General features: G+C 45.7%; 1 protein-coding gene across 3 annotated transcripts in view; it reads right to left on the bottom strand.

Annotated features, from left to right (window-relative positions):
* Positions 1 to 22,803, bottom strand: part of TOM1 (target of myb1 membrane trafficking protein) — a 328,587-nt gene that overhangs the window by 19,782 nt on the left and 286,002 nt on the right. For all 3 annotated transcript variants that reach the window (XM_063940583.1, XM_063940581.1, XM_063940582.1), the window contains 2 exons: positions 7,866 to 7,986; positions 3,363 to 3,438 (listed from right to left, as the gene is read on the bottom strand). In XM_063940583.1, the coding sequence (XP_063796653.1) occupies positions 3,363 to 3,438; positions 7,866 to 7,986 (197 nt within the window). The remainder of the gene's footprint in view (positions 1 to 3,362; positions 3,439 to 7,865; positions 7,987 to 22,803) is intronic.

Genomic DNA, 22,803 nt, shown 5'->3' with positions numbered 1-22,803 from the left:
ACATCACATTAATAGGCATCTGCTCCGCCTCCACATAAGTCTCCTCATCAAACATGTCGACACAGCCGTACCGACACACCGCACACACACAGGGAATGCTCTTACAAGGAGACAGGACCCCACAGAAGCCCTTTGGGGAGACAGACAGAAAGTATGCCAGCACACACCAGAGCGCTATAATAATACAGGGACTAACTGAATTATGACCCTTTATAGCTGCTTATTATATTAAACTGCGCCCAAATTTAGTGCCCCCCTCTCTTTTTTACCCTTTCCGTAGTGTAGACTGCAGGGGAGAGTCAGGGAGCTTCCTTCCAGCGGAACTGTGAGGGAATAATGGCGCCAGTGTGCTGAGGGAGAAGGCTCCGCCCCTTTTTCGGCTGCCTTTCTCCCGCTTTTTCTGTAATTCTGGCAGGGGTAATTACCACATATATAGCCTCTGGGACTATATATTGTGGTTATTTTTGCCAGCCAAGGTGATATTATTGCTGCCCAGGGCGCCCCCCCCCCCAGCGCCCTGCACCCTCAGTGACCGGAGTGTGAAGTGTGTATGAGGAGCAATGGCGCACAGCTGCAGTGCTGTGCGCTACCTTGGTGAAGACTGATGTCTTCTGCCGCCGATTTTCCGGACCATCTTCATGCTTCTGGCTCTGTAAGGGGGACGGCGGCGCGGCTCCGGGAACGAACACCAAGGACGAGTCCTGCGGTCGATCCCTCTGGAGCTAATGGTGTCCAGTAGCCTAAGAAGCCCAAGCTAGCTGCAAGCAGGTAGGTTCGCTTCTTCTCCCCTTAGTCCCACGATGCAGTGAGCCTGTTGCCAGCAGGTCTCACTGTAAAATAAAAAACCTAATTTTAAACTTTCTTTCTAGCAGCTCAGGAGAGCTCCTAGTGTGCAACCAGCTCGGGCCGGGCACAGAAATCTAACTGAGGTCTGGAGGAGGGGCATAGAGGGAGGAGCCAGTGCACACCAGATAGTACCAAATCTTTCTTATAGAGTGCCCAGTCTCCTGCGGAGCCCGTCTATTCCCCATGGTCCTTACGGAGTCCCCAGCATCCACTAGGACGTTAGAGAAAGGAGCGTTATCGAACCGGTTAAAACGACCGCATCCCACAAAAGAATGCGTCACCAACCGTTGTGAAGGAGTCTAACTCACGAAGTTAGACTTACCAGTGGTATCCGCCGAGATTGACTGAACTGAGGCATCCCAAACCGCTGTATACCGTCCCTCCAGTATCTCTCGGAGACATCCACAGCATTTCCCCGGCCACACCTCCTGCCGTCACGCGGAAACCTGCTGCAATGTTATAGAGTAGAATCAACATAAGCAACCCTACCCACTCTCTGTAGGGTAATTCTATCGGATGCCTAGCCGAACATAACACTCCCCCATGTACATGCAGTGCAAATAAGTATAGAAATAAAATATCACTTCGCTTCCTGTGTATGATCCTTTGTGACCGGGCTCCGTGTCGACCAGGAGTTGACTGCCACAATGTTCTCTCCGCGTCGGGAAGAGAATAAACATTCGGACTCCTTGAGAGGGTCGAAGACCAACTCGTCACGGCCGATCTAGAGCTTAATCAACAGAGCGACCAGCACATGAGAAGAAATACTAGTATTTCAGCATTCATGAATATACATAATGTAATACACAATATAACACACATATCCTAACTATAAATATATATATATATATATATATATATATATATATATATATAACATATACACAAGTGGTTTGTCCAGACCCGTCAGGTTCCTAGTGACAGTAATGTGTTCTGAATGTGTATGACCATGCACTGACATGCCCCAGATGTGGATCTACCAGGAACGTTATATCGACAGAAACTTAGTAGATGTCGACAGCAGGGAATAGTAAGCGGCAAAAAAATAACATTCTTGGAACCCCGAGGGGTCTGAGGGAAGCATACATATGTAAATTCAATAACACTCCCCCTACATATACCTATAAATATATATACAGGTATAAAGCAGTAACAGCCTGTTAATTTTTACCCAGTAAATACAAATGATGCCGACAGGGCACCCACAAACGACTGTGTCTCCCATACCGTGTTTACTTATTTTTTTTTACGCACACGAACACCAACATGCTAATACTTAATTTTCCGAATCAAGTACTGACAGGCGTCGGCGATGCCGACAGTTATCCCCACAGCAGCTTGTGACAAAGCCCTCACACATGTCGACATATGTCGACTAAACCAATAGTGGGTAAACGGACAGGCAACACTGAGATTTATGTACCACAACATGGATTATGCAGTCATTATTAAACATAATGCTATATATCTCCCATATAGCACTAAAAAACACTGTGCCCCCCCTCCTTCGTACTATAAAACTAGCCTTGGCGGGGACCTGAAGAAAATGGCGCTGACTCCATTGTGAGGGCTAAGCTCTGCCCCTTCCCGGCGCGCTTAAGCCCGCTCCAATAAATATATATATATATACACACACACACACATATTGAGCTGGGGGGGGGATCTATATACAGCGTATAACCCCCTGTATATAAACATATATAGAAATCGCTGCCCAGGGCGCCCCCCCTGCGCCCTGCACCCTCGGAAGCCGTTGGTGTGTGGGAGCCATGGCGCGCAGCGCGATCGCCGGTACACTGGCGGGGTGAACATACCCGGTGTCCTGGCACCTAAATATGTCCCCTGGCCAGCGATCTAAACCTCAGTAACATGCCGCCCAGGGCGCTCCCCCCCAGCGCCCTGCACCCTGCAAGAGCCGTTGGTGTGTGGGAGCATGGAGCGCAGCGCTACCGCTGCTGTTACCTCCGTTACTGAAGTCTTCTGCCGTCACTGAAGTCTTCTTTTCTTCCAATACTCACCCGGCTTCTTTCTTCTGGCTTCTGTGAGGGGGGTGACAGCGCGGTTCCGGGAACATGCAGCTAGGCGCACCAAGTGATCTAACCCTCTGGAGCTAATGGTGTCCAGTAGCCTAAGAAGCAGAGCCTTTAACTAAGAAGAAGTAGGTCTGACTTCTCTCCCCTCAGTCCCACGATGCAGGGAGCCTGTAGCCAGCAGGTCTGCCTGGAAATAAAAAACCTAACAAAGTCTTTTAGAGAAACTCCGTAGAGCTCCCCTAGTGTGTGACCAGTCTCCTCTGGGCACAAAGTCTAACTGAGGTCTGGAGGAGGGACATAGAGGGAGGAGCCAGTTCACACCCATTTAGGGTCTTATAGTGTGCCCATGTCTCCTGCGGATCCCGTCTATACCCCATGGTCCTTACGGAGTCCCCAGCATTCTCTAGGACGTATAAGAAATCTAGTTTTCTATACAGGCCTTTCATGGGCAAGTTCCCTTGCAGGGTAGAACAAATTACTTACAGCTCCAGTGTTCTGCTGTCGAGTATCCAGGGCTACTGCTAGTCCATCTGCAGCTTGGGGGTCCTCGTATTTAACACTGAGTGAGACAAGAAAGATGGAAGTAACGATTACACAATCTCTGTTCAGTACTACTTTATATGTGGGTACTATATAAATAATATAGGTGGTTATTAGGTATGCGTTTAATTTGCCATCTGTTGGGATCCCGGCAGTCAGGATACCGATGCCGGAATCTCGTTAGTCGGCAATGCCGCCAGTTGGAATCCCAGCGCAGCAGGGCTATTTCCACTTGTGGGTGTCCACGACACCGATAGAGTGGGAATAGATCCTGTGGTACCCACAAGGGGACTCTTAGCACTCTCCCCGCTGCAGGCATTCTGGCAGGTGGGATGCCGCTGTTGGGATATGGACAGCCGGCATCCCGTCTGCTGGTAAAGCATACTACGTCCGTTTATTGTTATGAAGAATGTGAAAAAGAAAGACACTGCAATAGAAATAGAGACACAGGAGAGACGTAGGAAACAGCTAAATAGAGGGAACAGTAAGGTCGAGCATATGGTATCCGGATGGTAGGTCGACATGGATTAGGTCAACAGTCAATAGGTCAACCACTACTTTGTAAAAAGATCGACATGGTATTTTTACATTTTTATTTTTAACTTTTTCATACTTTACCATCCACGTGGACTACGACTGGGAATAGTAACCTGTGCCGAGCGCAGTGGTAGCAGAGCGAGGCACCTTACCCGCAGCCATGCAAGGGGAAGCAGTACACTAATTGGGGTTCCTCATCATGTTAGGCAAAAATGACATCAAAAAGTGTAAAAATGCCATGTCTGACCTTTATATGTGTCGAACTTCCTCATGTCAATAATTTTAATGCGTCAACCTTTTTTCAGGTGTCGACCATGTGAATGTCGACCAATGGTGGTCGACCTAATCCATGTCGACCCACTGATCCATAATCGAGCATACAGTAGGATATTTATTTAATACATCATGTAATGAAAACAAAATAAGTTACAGTATAGTTTTAGTCCAAAGCAACCTTGGTTGTGTATGTGTGTGTATATATATATATATATATATATATATATATATATATATATACATATATACACACACACACACACACACACACACACACACACACACACACACATATATATATACATACACACACACACACACACACATATGTATATATATATATATATATAAACATATATCTCTGCCTTTCCAGCAGTACACAGTAACTTATTACCTTACTATGAGGTGGGGTTACCAAATTATTGGACAGAATGGCTATGTTATTTTCTACAGGCTCAGGGGAAAAGTTTTGGTACAAGAAAACTGGCATGCTAAATGTATTTATTTATAGTTTCTTATATAGCGCAGCAAATTCTGTTGCACTTCCTGATTTGAGCGGATCTCTTGTGGTAATAAACAGGTTAACTTCCAACAAATTAACCCCCACCCACCCATCCATTGTTTTTCCCCAAGCCAAGTGGAAAGTGCTGCACAGTAACGGTCAGTGGGCAACCTGAGACTGCTGGGAGTTGTTGGGTTCAGTCCAGATTTTGCAGAAATGAGTTTATGTTGTTGTAGGTCAATCCGATCATAGAAATGCTCATCAGACAGAGGTCCGCTGTGCACAATGGCCTCCAGGATAAAGTAGATGCCCACCACCATACCACTGATCAGGAAGAATGGCACAAAAGCTCTTAAGTGCTTGCACCAGCCACAGAGTTCAGAAAGGTGCATGGTTACCAAGGAGTTGTAGATAGAAATAGAGCCAGACACAAAACAATGTTAGGAAAGAGTAAATTGTTCAAGAATAAAGGAAACAAAAGTGAACAAAACAATAATGGAAGTAGTGAGAAAAGAGGCAGCAGGAGACGGGTAGGAACTTGCCATCTGAGAAATGTACAGATCGTGGATCAGTGCAGACACGAGGTAGGAGACCTGAAGGAGCTGTGTACGTGCCAGAGGAGAAGCAGAAATAGACTGTACACCCAGAGAAGGGGAATCTGATGTCACAACCCACACCCAAGCACCCAAACTGAGCTCTCACTCCTCTCCAGTGACTGTTGATCAGATTATTCCAGGGGTCAGTTTACACCTTGCAGTTCTGCCACATGACTGGTCTGGATTTTCCCTCAGTTTACAAAACTTTGACTGATGACACCAGTCTTTGCTCCTGCTACATGAGCCTCACTCACAAAGGTCGGAGACCTTTAATGTCAGGACCACTGTGTTCTTCATTACTTCTGTTCACCTGTGTCTCCTGAAGTCACTAGACACAAACTCTGCCTCTCTAAGCAAGAACGGCAACTATCGCTACACCTTCCAGCCCACTGGAGTAATGCTATCCATGTACTATTTACCTAAAGAAGATGCACTTAATGAATGTCATAGGAATGTATAATTAAAGACATCTCTACTCACATTTGTACTTACTTATAAAGCATCATTCACTAACGGAGACCATGCTACACTGTCTGTCTCTCTTATAACGCTCTATGCTCCTCTTGATAACTGCGGACAGGACCCCTATTTCCTGTTCTCATCAATATGTTAATGTAATTATGCTGCCTGTTATTAATGTTCAGGAATATTCAAGGATTAAAAAAGTAATGGACAGTATAAGTCTGTATATAAAGGGATCATATATGTGCCTTTTCCTACATTGATTTAAACCTCTATATGTGCCTCTCCCCTACCTCTCAACATTTGGTAGTCAAAGATCAGTATCCTGAGAGTGCCCAAAAAGGGGTGTGGCCTTGGGGACATTGCTTTGTGGTACAGGCATGGGGTTGTGGCACACCCATTTTCATTAGTCTGGGGGTGTGCCCAGCACTCCCGGAACAGCTGGGCTGCCCCCGCTCACCCCCCACACTGTTTAGATGCCGTGCATATGTGCTGTGCAGAGCAGTGCTGATCGGTGCTCATCCTACCACCATCCTGGCAGCGGAACACAGTGGCCCAGACGTGAGACAGCGGGACACTTCCTGACAAGCAGGACTGTCCCACTGAAATTGTCATGGTCGGGAGGTATGCTATCATCATTTGATGACAGAGGTAGCTATGGGAATCACCTCCTATGCTTTAGAAATACCTGAAGAACTGATGATAACAAGCAATAAGGTTGGGTATAAACATAATGGTCTTTATGAAGACTTTCTGTCATTGCTTACATATGCCTTAGTCATTTTTATTTTCTCTGTTTAAGTTTAGTTCTCCCCTAAGTGTGCACGGTCACATGGTAAGAGTTTCAGTGGCACAGACAGGGCAGCTCTAAGAAATCAGTATGTATTACTCAACTGATGATCACACTTGCCTTGGCTCTTGTATGAGACGATACATGCTGAATGCTAAGCACGTGCTGTCACTACAAGCTGCACCTTACCTCCTGCTAACTTGTGAGGAGAAAAACAGCAGCCATTCTGAAATATCAGGTGCATTTATAAAACTGATGCACAGGTACACGGATGAAACCCACATCAGTCAGACATTTGCTTTCATTTCCTAAACTGTATTAGAAAAATGATCAATTTAATTGGTTGCTATTGGGCATACCATAGATCTGATAATGCACACATTACTGTAGAATTAGGAAACTAGTCACTGGGGCTTTCCATAATCTTACAATGTGGATTGTGCTTTTACAACGGTTTGGGTTTGTATATTCGTGTGCCTGTAGTAGGAAAACAAGATTGTAAACTTCAATGGGGCAGATGCCAGTGGCACCAGATGAAGAGACATGGTGGGGACCCAGGTCTTTGATCACTCACACTGCTCTGCCAACTACTGCTGGCTGGGCCTGTATTGCAGTGCAGTCGAGAGCAGCCCATTAGGCAGTAAGAAAGAGGAGACTGCTGCTGTAGCAGTCCCCTATCACTGCCCAATGCACTACCCGGTTGCGCTGCTTTGCATAGCAGTATTGAGCAGAGATGTCCCCTTGCAGCCGCTTCGTTTCCCCTGGAGCCACCGCCCTGTGCAGAGTTTGCAACAGTTTATTATTTATTCATTTTAAATGGGAGGCATAGCCATGCCTTGTCAGATTTGGCCATTCCCCCCCCCCCCCCCTCCGTACCCGGGCCCGTTATAGCTCTGGAGGACCCTGGCAGAGACCGATCTGAATTAATAAACGGTATTTGTGCAGAGCTGTGAAATATGTTTGTGCTACATAAATATGGGCAATAATAATATTCATGTCTTTAGGCTTATTGAATAGTTTGAGCCCTATGCCTGCTCTCCATAGAAATTGTATATTATTAGGTGGTTGGCCATTTATTCTGTTAGCATGGCATCTGTATGCCACCCCAGTGCAGAATTAGCTTGTTTATATTAAGGGATGCTTCCATTATATGGTAAGCTTGTCTTGGGTTGCCATTGGTGGAATGTGACGCCCTAGTAAGTACTTTGGAAATGTAATTTGAGTAATATATTACAGTTTTGGGTAAACATGACAAGTTCAAGCACCAATACACTTCCACTTACCTCCTGCGTTGATCAGCCAGAGAGCTCCCTCGGGTAAGTGCAAACATGTCAAAATCATCTCCCTGTTTCCCTGTATGCTCTAGAGACTGCAGAGTTCCACTCACAGAGCCAGAGCTCATGTCTAGAGAAACACAAAAGAAGACAAATTCCATATAAGTACGTTCATCATACAACAGAAGCTGATAATAGATTTCATCAATCATAATTAAAGTTAAAAAAAGAACAGATCTATCACAAACTAGAGACCTGAGCCAAAAGATGGATCACATTATCTTTATTTCATTATTTATACACAGTTGTATCAAAATGGAAACAAAAAGACTGTTCTCTGAAGAGTAGAAAATGACGTATGAGGTGAAATGCACAGGAGAGAAGGGGGGTGTTTGGCACAAACTGTTCATTCTTAAATCCTTATTCATTCATCTCGGCAGGGAGTGATTTCACCATGCAGGAAGCAATGGAAGTGGCACTTACTTAGCTTTAGAATATAAACCCTTTATGCTTTTACGTATTTGGTATTAGACTGAACAGATTCAAATATGCATGATTTATTATATATGTTCAAAAACACATAGGGGTAAATTTACCAAGGTGGGAGATTTTTTAGAACTAGTGATGTTGCCCATAACAACCAATCAGATTCTATTATCTTCTAGAAGCAGCTGGATAAATGTTAAATAGAATCTGCTTGGTTGCTATGAGCAACATCACCAGTTCTAAAAAAACCTCCCATCTTAGTAAATTTACCCCTTACAGTACAACTGAAATTTTTGATATCTCAGTACGTATTTGCATATAATAATTCTGCAGAATCTGTAAATTCCATACACTTTAGGTTCCACTTTTCTCCAAACATAAAAATAAGATTTTAAACCTACTGGTAAATCTTTTTCTCCTAGTCCGTAGAGGATGCTGGGGTCTCCGTAAGGACCATGGGATATAGACTGGCTCCGCAGGAGACATGGGCACTCTAAAGACTTTAGAATGGGTGTGCACTAGCTCCTCCCTCTATGCCCCTCCTCCAGACCTCAGTTAGAGAAACTGTGCCCAGAGGAGACGGACAGTACGAGGAAAGGATTTTTGTTAATCTAAGGGCAAGATTCATACCAGCCCACACCATCCACACCGTATAACCAGGAATATACGCAACCAGTTAACAGTATGAACAAAACAGCATCAGCCAACGACTGAACTTAACTGTAACATAACCCTTATGTAAGCAACAACTATATACAAGTCTTGCAAAAATATGTCCACACTGGGACGGGCGCCCAGCATCCTCTACGGACTAGGAGAAAAAGATTTACCGGTAGGTTTAAAATCCTATTTTCTCCTACGTCCTAGAGGATGCTGGGGACTCCGTAAGAACCATGGGGTGTATACCAAAGCTCCAGACCGGGCGGGAGAGTGCGGATGACTCTGCAGCACCGATTGAGCAAACATGAGGTCCTCATCAGCCAGGGTATCAAACTTGTGGAATTTTGCAAAAGTGTTTAAACCCGACCAAGTAGCTGCTCGGCACAACTGTAATGCCGAGACGCCTCGGGCAGCCGCCCAAGAAGAGCCCACCTTCCTAGTGGAATGGGCCTTTACCGAATCTGGTACCGACAATCCAGCCGTAGAATGAGCCTGCTGAATCGTGTTACAGATCCAGCGGGCAATAGTCTGCTTAGAAGCAGAGGCGCCAACCTTGTTGGCTGCATACAGGACAAACAGTGCCTCTGTTGTCCTAACCCGAGCCGTCCTGGCTACATAAACTTTTAAGGCCCTGACTACATCAAGAGACTTGGAATCCTCCAAGTCCCCCGCAGCCACAGGCACCACAATATGAAACGATGAAACCACCTTAGGCAAAAATTGTGGACGAGTCCTCAACTCTGCTCTATCCACATGGAAAATCAGATAGGGGCTTTTGTGAGACAAAGCCGCCAATTCGGACCCCCGCCTCACAGATACCAAGGCTAACAACATGACCACATTCCAAGTGAGAAACTTCAACTCAACTGTTTGAAGAGGTTCAAACCAGTGTGACTTTAGGAACTGTAACACCACTTTAAGGTCCCATGGTGCCACTGGGGGCACAAAACGAGGCTGGATGTGCAGCACTCCCTTTACAAAAGTCTGGACTTCTGGGAGAGAAGCCAATTCCTTCTGAAAGAATATAGATAGGGCCGAAATCTGTACCTTAATGGAGCCTAACTTCAGGCCCATATCCACTCCTGTCTGTAGAAAGTGGAGAAAACGGCCCAGGTGGAAATTTGCCGTAGGAGCCCAGGTGGAACACGCAGGGCCCCTGCTGAAACAGGTCCTCTTCTGTGAGCATCTCCTGAAGATCTGAATACCAGGCCCTTCGAGGCCAATCTGGAACAATGAGTATTGTCTGCACTCTTTTTCTCCGTATGATTCTCAATATTTTGGAGATGAGAGGAAGAGGAGGGAATACATAGACCGACTTAAACACCCATGGTGTCACCAGGGCGTCTACCGCTACTGCCTGAGGGTCCCTTGACCTGGCACAATACCTCCGAAGCTTCTTGTTGAGGCGTGACGCCATCATGTCTATTTGTGGAAGTCCATACTGACTTGTTATTTCTGCAAAAACTTCTTGATGAAGTCCCCACTCTCCTGGATGGAGATCGTGTCTACTAAGGAAGTCTGCTTCCCAGTTGTCCACTCCCGGAATGAACACTGCTGACAGAGCGCTTACGTGATTTTCCGCCCAGCGCAGAATCCTTGTGGCTTCCGCCATTGCCACTCTGCTCCTTGTCCCGCCTTGGCGGTTTACATGAGCCACGGCTGTGACATTGTCTGATTGAATCAGAACCGGTAGGTCGCGAAGAAGATTCTCCGCTTGTCGTAGGCCGTTGTATATGGCCCTTAATTCCAGTATGTTGATGTGTAGACAAGCCTACTGGCTTGACCATGTTCCCTGAAAATTTCTTCCTTGTGTGACTGCTCCCCATCATCGGAGGCTCGCGTCCGTGGTCACCAGAACCCAGTCTTGAATGCCGAACCTGCGACCCTCTAGAAGGTGAGCACTCTGCAGCCACCACAGGAGAGACGCTCTGGCCCTGGGGGACAGGCTTATTTTCTGATGAATTTGAAGATGGGACCCGAACCACTTGTCCAGAAGGTCCCACTGAAATGTCCTCGCATGAAACCTGCCGAAGGGGATGGCCTCGTAGGTCGCCACCATTTTTCCCAGTACTCGAGTGCATTGATGGACTGACACTCTTTTCGGTTTTAACAGGTCTCTGACCATGTTCTGGAGTTCCTGGGCTTTTTCCATCGGGAGAAAAACCCTCTTTTGTTCCGTGTCCAGAATCATGCCTAAGAAAGATAGCCGAATCGTTGGAACCAACTGTGACTTTGGTAGATTTAGAATCTAGCCATGTTGCTGCAGCACTCTCAGGGAGAGCGACACGCTTTTCAGCAACTGATCTCTCGATCTCGCTTTTATCAGGAGATCGTCCAAGTACGGGATAATTGTGACTCCCTGCCTGCGCAGGAGCACCATCATTTCCGCCATTACCTTGGTGAAAATCCTTGGGGCCGTGTAAAGCCCAAACGGCAACGTCTGAAACTGGTAATGACAGTCCTGTACAGCGAATCTCAGGTACGCCTGATGAGGGGGATATATGGGGACATGAAGGTATGCATCCTTTATGTCTAGTGACACCATAAAATCCCACCCCTTCCAGGCTGGAGATAACCGCCCGGAGCGATTCCATCTTGAATTTGAACTTTTTCAAGTACAGGTTTAGGGATTTTAGATTTAGAATGGGCCTGACTGAGCCATCCGGTTTCGGAACCACAAACAGGGTTGAATAGTACTCCTTCCCCTGTTGAACTAGGGGAACCTTGACAATCACTTGCTGTTGATACAGCTTTTGAATTGCAGCTAAAACTATCTCCCTCTCTGGGGGAGAAGCTGGCAAAGCCGATTTGAAAAATCGGCGCGGAGGCACCTCTTCGAATTCCAGCTTGTATCCTTGGGATACAATTTCCATCGCCCAAGGATCCACGTCTGATTGAACCCAGACGTGGCTGAAGAGTCGAAGTCGTGCCCCCACCGGCGCGGACTCCCTCAGTGGAGCCCCAGCGTCATGCGGTGGAATTAGTAGAAGCCGGGGAGGACTTCTGCTCCTGGGAACTAGCCGTAGCCGGCATTCTTTTCCCTCTACCCTTACCTCTGGCGAGGAAAGAAGAGCCCCGACCTCTTCTGGACTTATGCGGCCGAAAGGACTGCATCTGATACTGTGGTGTTCTCTTCTGCTGTGGGGGAACATAAGGTAAAAAAGTAGATTTACCCGCAGTAGCTGTGGAAACCAGGTCCGCGAGACCTTCCCCAAATAAAACCTCACCCTTGTAAGGCAAAACTTCCATATGCCTCTTTGAGTCGGCATCACCCGTCCATTGGCGGGTCCACAGGGCTTGCCTAGTAGAAATCGCCATGGAGTTGGCTCTCGAACCTAGCAGCCCAACGTCTCTCTGAGCGTCTCTCATATACAAGACTGCGTCATTAATGTGACCTTAGGTCAATAAAATGGTATCCCTATCTAGGGTATCAATGTCAGCTGACAAGGTATCTGTCCAAGCTGCTACAGCGCTACAAACCCAAGCCGACGCTATTGCCGGTCTGAGCAAAGCACCCGTATGTGTATAAATTGATTTTAAGGTAGTTTCCAGTCTGCGATCAGCAGGATCCTTGAGGGCTGCCGTGTCTGGAGACGGTAGCGCCACCTTTATGGACAAGCGCGTTAAAGCCTTGTCCACCCTGGGCGAGGATTCCCACCGTATCCTGTCCTGTGCAGGGAAAGGATACGCCATAAGAATCCTCTTGGGAATCTGCAGTTTTTTGTCTGGAGTTTCCCAAGCTTTTTCAAATAACGCGTTCAGCTCATGAGATAGGGGAAAGGTTACCTCAGGTTTCTTTTCCTTATACATGCGCACCCTCGTGTCAGGGACAGAGGGGTCATCTGTGATATGCAAAACATCTTTTATTGCAATAATCATATAATGAATACTTTTGGCCACCCTTGGGTGTAACCTCGCATCATCGTAGTCGACACTGGAGCAAGAATCCGTGTCGGTATCAGTGTCTGCTACTTGGGACAGGGGACGTTTCTGAGACCCTGAAGGGCCCTGTGACACAGTCAAAGCCATGGATTAACTCCCTGCTTTATCCCTGGACTCTGCTTTGTCCAATCTCTTATGTAATAAAGACACATTTGCATTTAAAACATTCCACATATCCAACCAATCAGGTGTCGGCGTTGCCGAAGGCGACACCACAATCATCTGCTCCACCTCCTCCTTAGATGAGCCTTCCGCTTCAGACATGCCGACACACACGTACCGACACCCCCACACACTCAGGGATATATCTATATGGAGACAGTCCCTCAATAAGGCCCTTTGGAGAGACAGAGAGAGCACACACCCAGCGCCGCCTGACACTGGAATAAAATCCCAGTCAGTACAGCGCTATATATATATATATATATATATATATATATATATATATACACACACACACTCACTGCGCCAATTAAATGTGCCCCTCCCCTCTTCTTTGCCCTCTGTAACCGTGTTCAGCAGGGGAGAGTCCGGGGAGCCAGCTTCTCTGCAGTGTGCTGTGGAGAAAATGGCGCTGGTTAGTGCTGGAGGATCAAGCTCCGCCCCCTCACCGGCGAGCTTCGGTCCCGCTCAAATCATTTATACTGGCGGGTTTTTTTTAAATATACTGCCTCTGCAGTATCTAATCCATCTGCCAGTGTCCCTTGAGGTTTATATTGCTGCCCAGGGCGCCCCCCCTGCGCCCTGCACCCTTACAGTGCCCGCTGTGTGTGTATGTGTGGGAGCAATGGCTCAGTGAAGATCTGAAGTCTTCTGCCGCCTTTGAAGTCTTCTTTTCTTCCTAATACTCACCCGGCTTCTCTCTTCCGGCTCTGTGAGGAGGACGGCGGCGCGGCTCCGGGACGAACGGCGAGGGTGAGACCTGCGTTTCCGACCCTCTGGAGCTAATGGTGTCCAGTAGCCTAAGAAGCAGAGCCTATCATTTAAGTAGGTCTGCTTCTCTCCCCTCAGTCCCACGATGCAGGGAGCCTGTTGTCAGCAGTGCTCCTTGAAAATAAAAAACCTAACAAAAAGTATTTTTCAGAGAAACTCAGGAGAGCTCCCCTGCAGTGTACCCAGTCTTCTCTGGGCACAGGATCTAACTGAGGTCTGGAGGAGGGGCATAGAGGGAGGAGCCAGTACACACCCATTCTAAAGTCTTTAGAGTGCCCATGTCTCCTGCGGAGCCCGTCTATACCCCATGGTCCTTACGGAGTCCCCAGCATCCTCTAGTACGTAAGAGAAATAATAGTTGGTTACATGACTGCCTATGGATGACATCTCAATGGTAGATCACAACCCCACATTTGCAGCACTACTCCCCAACACTCTCACCGTTCCTATGAAGCCCTACACCTACTGGGACTGTATTTACTGATGTGCCAGTCAGTCATGCAATTGTCAAAGCAGTATCCAATTATCCGTGTTCATTTACCGCAGCTAATGGATTCACCTGGGGCTATCCTATTAGTCCCGACCACCGACACTTATCAGGGGGTTTTGTTTTTGTTTTTTTTGCATGGAACAATAGCATATAGAGATGAAAAAAAAATGCAATAAAAAACCATCACGTTTTATGCGGGCACAAACTTATTGGGGCTAATAGGACAGTAAACCCCCGCCCCTCAAGGATTGTTGGGGTGTGGATCATTAGGTCGACAGTCACTAGGTCGATCACTATTGGTCGACATGCACTAGGTCAACACAAGTAAAAGATCGACATGGACTGAAGCTCGACATGCACTTTTGTTTTTACTTTTTTTGGTGTCGTTTACTCCGTAAAATCATCAGGAACCCAGTTAGTGCATTGCGGCCCGTCGCATGGCTCCGCTTTGGGCAAGGTGCCTCACTTAGTTACTGCTGTGCGTCGGCACAGGTTACTATTCCCAATCATAGTCCACATGGATCGTAAAGTATGAAAAAGTTCCACAAATTAGAAAAATTAGAAAAATGTGTGCTGACCTTTACCACGTCGACCCTTAAACCATGTCGACCTAATGCATGTCAACAAATAGTAGTCGACCTAACAACCACATACCTGATTGTTGATGTTGCTACAATACCTGTAAGCTTGGTTATTACATGATTTATCTCCTCAGTACAGACTGAACTAAAATAAATGTGCCAGCAATAGATTTGTAGGGAGCTTCCTTTCATTTATAGATCTACAGATATCCTTACTAAGCCATTATAATTCTTTTCCCACAATGTTTACACCAATTAGTTCATGTGATGTTCCATTATGTCCAGACACAGGAAAGCAAGTCTGTGACCAATCCACTCATGGTGGTCTTAGCCGGGTGTTGTATGCAAGATCAACAGGAACAAGGTCGACCACTATTGGTCGACAGGTCAAAAGGTCGACATGAGCTTATTATGTTTTTTTGGTGTCGTTTTCTCCGTACAGTGACCGGGAACCCCAATTAGTGCATCGTGTCCCCTTGCATGGCTCGCGAGCTTCGGGCAAGGTGCCTCGCTGCGCTCGGCACAGGTTACTATTCCCAATCGTAGTCCGCATGGATCGTTAAGTATGAAAAAAGGGAAAAGAAAGGGGAAAAAATGTGGAAAAACTCATGTCGACCTTTTGGCCTGTCGACCAATAGTGGTCCACCTAGTTACTGTTGACCTAGAAACCGGATCCCCTCTTAGCCACTAAGCCAACGTGTTTCACCATGTTGTACTTCATAAATATGTATACAGCAAGGTGGCTGTTTGATAAAAGCCTTTACCTTGGCTATAGGCAAAAGTGTTCTGACTTTTGAGCTATAAACTGCAAATTAATACTGAGATAGCAGGTGCTGTGGGGTCTATTGATTCACCACACTCTGGTAACCACGTATGTTTGCATCTGAGTGCTCAGCAGATTCAATTCTAGGTGTGCAGTCAAACGCTCACACAAACAGACTGATTTTGAGGCTTCTCCCTGAAGGGGAGAAAAGCACACGTCATTGATCCATGAGACACGTTATGATGCTAACCCACAAATACACAAACAATTATGAGAATATTCCAACTCCTGTACTGTACCAAGTAATAGACAAATAGTGATACAAATGAGCTGCAGTCTTCATAAATGTTGCAATTACAGGTTGAGTATCCCTTATCCAAAATGCTTGGGACCAGAGGTATTTTGGATATGGGATTTTTCCGTATTTTGGAATAATTGCATACCATAATGAGATATCATGGTGATGGGACCTAAATCTAAGCACAGAATGCATTTATGTTACATATACACCTTATACACACAGCCAGAAGGTAATTTTAGCCAATATTTTTTTATAACTTTGTGCATTAAACAAAGTTTGTGTACATTGAGCCATCAGAAAACAAAGGTTTCACTATCTCAGTCTCACTCAAAAAAGTCAGTATTTCGGAATATTCCGTATTTCGGAATATTTGGATATGGGATACTCAGCCTGTATTACAAAGGTTGATTTTTTTTATGGAGTTGCATAAAATACATGATATGTCTACACTTAATAAGAGACGTCCATGATCAGCAGTAGTGGAGCAGAGGCTTCTCTAGGCAGGCAGAATTTGAATGACAGCTTGGCAGATGTGCTGTGCAGACATGCACTGCATACATTGGTGGATACACATACAAGGTGTGGCTATTAAATAACCAGAATGATAATATAATTAAATGTAAATGATAGCAAGAACATTTTAATAACTTTCCCCTTCTATGTACTCCCCATCTGCACCCACACACTGCTGCATTTTTATTGTCCACTGGTCAAAGCCATATTGTAGCTCAGCAAACTATCTGTATGAAAGGAATGAAACTGCAAAACTGTTATATGACAGTCCAAAGTCAATGTCTCCCCAATCCCTTTTAACTCACGTAGTATTTTATTTTTCACAAGTGCAGTGTCATTATGTAATAGCCACACCGGGTACAAGTGGCAGTGCCAGCAATAGCATAGAGATGGAAATTAGTGCATTCTGAGCTTTTTGTATTGTATAAGAAACCATTTGAAACCTGTCCTAAGATGTGTATCCTCCAAATACCTACTGGCTCATTAATGTTGTGTGTATGTGTGTGGTCAGAAAGACTGTAAGAACCACTGTGATATGACTTGATGTGAATGATAAAACAGTATCTATGAAGTGCAGCATAACATGCTGATGTTACATAGAAAGGTTATATATAAAATATTGAAATAATAAATAAAAATCTTAATCAGTCTGTAGTAGAATGGGGTAATACTTTACAAAGCTGCAGTGATTTGTCAGCTTAGCAATGAACAGTGCTACTGATCTAGGGATGTACTAAGCCTGGAGAGTGATAAATTGGAGAGAGAGTACCAACCAGAGAGAGATTGGAGTACCAACCAATCAGCCCCTGTCATTTTTCAAACACAGCCTGTAACATGGCAGTTAAGAGCTGATTGGATGCTACGTTATCTCTCTCCATTTTTTCACTCTCCAGGGCTTAGTACATCGCCCCCATAATGTTCGGTTCACTACTCAACGTAGAGGAATTTCAAAATAATAAGACAGCACTTGCGTGTATATAGAGCCAGATTTAGCCCTGATTGAATTCGCAAGGCGGCCAATTATTGATCTACTGCGCATGTGTATGGATCATAACACGCATGCTGGAGGCCAAAATGCAAAAAGAATTCAGTTACATTTTTTGATTACTAGGCGTACGCAAGGTGATTGACAGGAAGCTGGCGTTTGGGGGTGGTAACTGGACGTTTTCTGGGAGCGGCAGGAAAAACACAGGAAAGCGCGGCCCGATCATCCTGATTCTATAGCACTATAGGAGTAGGTCCCGAGCTACGCACAGACTTTAAAAATATTTCGATGGTAAATTGCGAACAGATTTGCAGCTTACCGGCGCAAACGGATGTTCGCAAGGCGTACGCACACTTGCACGGGGCGGGTTTTCACTATGTCTGGGTAGCAACTATCTGACCGCAAACCTCTGCAAATTCACAGAGGAGCGATCAGGTCTGAATTACCCCCATAGTTTTAGAGTATGTAAAGTGTATAATGCAAATGGATAAAAAGGTCATTGGTGCGTACAAAATAACAATGACAATAAATACATGCAACACAATGTTTATAGTCTTTTGTAACTTATTTGGTTACTATAAACATTGTGTTGCATGTGTTTATTGTCATTGTTATTTTGCATGCACCAATCACATTTCTAGCCATTAGCATTACACAATTTACATGCCCTAATACTACATAAACACAAGCGCTCTCTTATATTGCAATTAGCATATAACTGAATTGAGCTGCTCTCTTACCTAATCATTAGCGCGGACCAGGGGCGGATTGGCCATAGGGCTCATCAGGAAGATTCCTAGTAGGCCGACGTGTCTGTGGGGCCTGTTTTGTGTGTTGTCATGTGGCCCCACCACCCACAGGATAGGCAGCCCACCATAATCAGTACACTGCATTGTCTTTATTCAGTCTATTATTCCATCTATGCAGTACAGCAACTCTGCCATCAAGTGATGCTGCCATGTCTACAAGGTATGTTATACCGCTTGTGCTGCCCATGTCGGACCTCTGGTCCCTCTGTTCTCAGACAAAACTGCAGCAAAAGACGCAATTGCGCACAATCATGCCCTATGAGGATGGATCTCGCCCTCTCAACAGACCCCACCCCCTCATAAGATTGCACCCCTATAAGGGCTGCCTCCATAAATTTCCCAGGCTGGTTTTCAATCCCAGTTCGCCCCTGGCGTGGACCACAATTACTGGTTAGTAACGCAGAGAACGTCTTTAGTATACAGGCTGGACCAATATTCCGGAGAACACTGCGTCCCAAATAACCTTAATTTTTATAGCATCACCATATTACATTATGCAAACTCAAAGAATGCTAATTCATTCATATCAGTCCTTGGCCCCATCAGACATGAATATAATTACACTTTCACAGCTAGGTACACATAAATGATGAGCGAGCAAGTCAGTCAGTCAGTCAGTCAGTCAATTAGTCAGTCAGAAGACAAATAACCAGTAGATAGCTGGAAAGGAATACAAATTACACTGAAGATGCATATGTATTTATTTGTTTGGAGTGAGACGAAACCAATTTACATCCCAGTATGACACTGCTACTTGAACTAATTACAGTGTACAGTGTTGTAATTCACCAATTTATTAATGAATGATGGCTGTAATGGAAAAGATGAGCCATCAATATGCCTTGTACGCTGAATATTGGTTTCTTCAGCAATAAGGCATAGTATATGATTAAATGTCTCCATATAGATCTGTTGTTAAATTATCTAGAGACAAGCTGTCATCGAAACGTTCAGAATGGAATAAAAACAAGTAAGACAGCTGAGCGTCAGAGATAAATGATACTCTGTGTCACAGTTTCCAGTAGCGCAGGAAAAACATTGTGACAGGAAAACCACATGAGGCGAACGCATTTGAATATAGAATATATGAATCTTAAAACTGGCTCACAGCCCTTGCTGTCTGAATTTGTATCATTATTTGGAGTATAAAAAAATAAATTAGAATATGAAATCAAACAGAAAGGAACGTCATGAGGTAAATGTCATGTGGCAATGATCTGCAATAAGCTGCTGCACTGAATCACTTCTATTCCAGACGCATAAAATGCACTGAAAGAATGTGACATAGAACAAGCACAAATGTATTAGATTTATATTAATAAAAAACTCCAAACATACTATATATTTACCTATTATGTCTTTATAAAAGGCACACTCAAGACTGGTACTTAACTTGGGCTATCACACACATACACACTAGGGAGGCCAATCCCGGGCCGTTTTTTCAATCCCGGGATTCGGGATTGAAAAATGCTCAATCCCGGGATTACCGGGATTGCAGTAGGGATCGGTGAAGAAGGGTGTAGGGAGCAGCGCTGGAGGGTAGGTAGCGGTGCGGGAGGGTGTAGGTAGCGGCGGGGAAGGGAGGGAGGGTGTAGGTAGCAGTGCAGGAGGGTGTATGTAGCTGGGCGGGAGGATGTAGGTAGCGGTGCGGGAGTGTGTAGCTAGCTGGGCGGGAGGGTGTAGGTAACTGGGCGGGAGGGTGTAGGTAGCGGAGCGGGAGGGTGTAGCTAGCTGGGCGAGAGGGTGTAGGTAGCTGGGCGGGAAGGTGTAGGTAGCTGGGCGGGAGGATGTACAGTAGGTAGCGGGGAGGGTTGGTAGCGGCGCGGGAGGGAGGCTGGGTGTAAGTAATACCACTTACTATTAGGTGGGCGCCAGCCATGGACACACTGAACGCGGCGGCATTTCAAATGAAGCGCTGGCCGCCAGCCAACCAGAGTTGGCGGACCAGCAGCCAATCAGGGAAGTGGCCGCAGCAGTCGCTCCCGATTGGCTGCCGCTGCTGCGGCAGCTTCCCTGATTGGCTGCCGGTCCGCCAGCTCTGATTGGCTGGCGGCCAGCGCCACATTTGAAGTGCCGCCGCGTTCAGCGTTAGTCTATGGCTGCCGCCCGCCTAATTGTAAGTAGTATTACTTACACACACTCCCTCCGGCACATGTGCAGTGTAATCCCGTGAATCCCGGGATTGGATGCTCCAATCCCGGGATTCAAATCCTGGCATTTTTGGGCCCAAATCCCGGGATCCCGCCGATCCCGATCCCGGGATTGGCCTCCCTAATACACACAGTGGAGACAGCCCAAATACAGCTCCAGCGTACTGATAAGCTCTATGAAAGTTGCCCGCTATCTGTAACCAAAAAGTGTATGTAACAGTATGTACTGGGTTTCTAGGGCTAAAACAGCAAGGTGCTCTTACAGTGCTTATGTTTCACTGTTACACCTGTCAATTGAATGCAAACTTTAGTTTGTGCGTAAAACCATTACAGAAGTGTCACACTGGATGTTTTTTGCACATTTTCTGAATTAAAAGAAGAATGTGCATCACATTCATAAAAGTAACAAAGCTAGCATATGATGCAAATATGGTAGCCAATCGGATTAGCTGTGAGCAATCTGGCTATACTTGACTGATAAAGCAATATACAAATTGAAGTAAAGGGGGGTACTCACGGAGCGATATTCTAAGCAATCTGACTAGATTGCTTAGAATTTCAGCATTATTGCTACGTGTGTACCCCCTACAGCGATAGCGATGCGCAGCCCTGCGCATCGCTATCGCTGCTGCTAGATTGGCCTGCATGCAGGCCAATCTAGCGGGTCGTTCACTTCACCCGCTGGGTGAAGTGAGCGGCCCCCCGTCTCCCCCCGCACGCTCAGCACAGCTCGCGCTGTGCTGAACGGCGGGAGAGATGTGTGCTGAGCGGTTCGCTCAGCACACATCTCTCCTGCATCGGCCCGTCTATATGGGCCTTTAGATGCGTACAACCTAATAAAGACAACACAAGGGGGCAGATTTATTAAGCCTGGAGAAGTGATAAAGCAGTGATAAGTTGAAGGTGATAACGCACCAGCCAATCATTACGGGTTTAAAAATGACAGTTAGGAGCCGATTGGCTGGTGCATTATCACCTTCCACTTATCACTGCTTTATCACTTCTCCAGGCTTAATACATCTGCCCCAATGTGAGAACGCCTTTAAGGTTATTGATAAAAACACAATGTCATCCTAAATTGTACATCAGATCACGGTAAGACAAATTGTCTATAAATGGAGAAAGTTAAGCACCGTTGCTACTCTCCCTAGGAGTGGGCGTCCTGTAAAGATGACTGCAAGAGCACAGCGCAGAATGCTCAATGAGGTGAAGAAGAATCCTAGAGTGTCAGCTAAAGACTTACAGAAATCTCTGGCACATGCTAACTAGAGATGAGCGGGTTCGGTTCCTCGGAAACCGAACCCGCCCGAACTTCAGTTTTTTTTACACGGGGCCGAGCGACTCGGATCTTCCCGCCTTGCTCGGTTAACCCGAGCGCGCCCGAACGTCATCATCCCGCTGTCGGATTCTCGCGAGACTCGGATTCTACATAAGGAGCCGCGCGTCGCCGCCATTTTCACACGTGCATTGAGATTCATAGGGAGAGGACGTGGCTGGCGTCCTCTCCGTTTATAGAGAAGAGAGTGAGACTAGAGTAGAGAGAGACACAGTAGTAATTTTGGGGAGCATTAGGAGGAGTACTTTAGGAGGAGTACTACTACTTGCTGAAGTGATAGATAGATAGTGTGACTGTATAATGTATATCTGACTTGTGGGGGAGACACTGACAGTGGGGAGCAGTTAGAGTCTGAGAGCAGGACTCAGGAGTACATATAACGTACAGTGCACACTTTTGCTGCCAGAGTGCCACACTGCCATTGTGACCACACTGACCACCAGTATAATATATATTGTGATTGTCTGCTTAGGAGTACTACTTGCAAGTTGCTGATAGTGTGACCAGTGACCTGACCACCAGTTTAATAATCACCACCAGTTTAATATATATAATATATATATATATAATTGTAAATAATATATATATAATATTGTATACCATTACCACCTACCCGTGGTTTTTTTTTTCTTTCTTCTTCTTTATACATACTACTATAGTAGCTTACTGTAGCAGTCTGCGGTGCTGCTGAGCTGACAGTGTCCAGCAGGTCCGTCATCAGTCATTACATAATAAATATATATTATATACCTGTCCGGCTGCAGTACTAGTGATATATATATATATATATATATATATATATATATATTGATTTCATCTCATTATCATCCAGTCTATATTAGCAGCAGACACAGTACGGTAGTCCACGGCTGTAGCTACCTCTGTGTCGGCAGTCGCTGGTCCATCCATAATTGTATACCACCTACCCGTGTTTTTTTTTTTTCTTTCTTCTTTATACATACTACTATAGTAGCTTACTGTAGCAGTCTGCGGTG

This window comes from Pseudophryne corroboree, chromosome 9 (genome assembly GCF_028390025.1).
Source record: "Pseudophryne corroboree isolate aPseCor3 chromosome 9, aPseCor3.hap2, whole genome shotgun sequence".
Classification (NCBI taxonomy): domain Eukaryota; kingdom Metazoa; phylum Chordata; class Amphibia; order Anura; family Myobatrachidae; genus Pseudophryne; species Pseudophryne corroboree.
The sequence above is the reverse complement of the archived record's forward strand: the minus strand, read 5'-3'. Positions and strand labels throughout refer to the sequence as shown.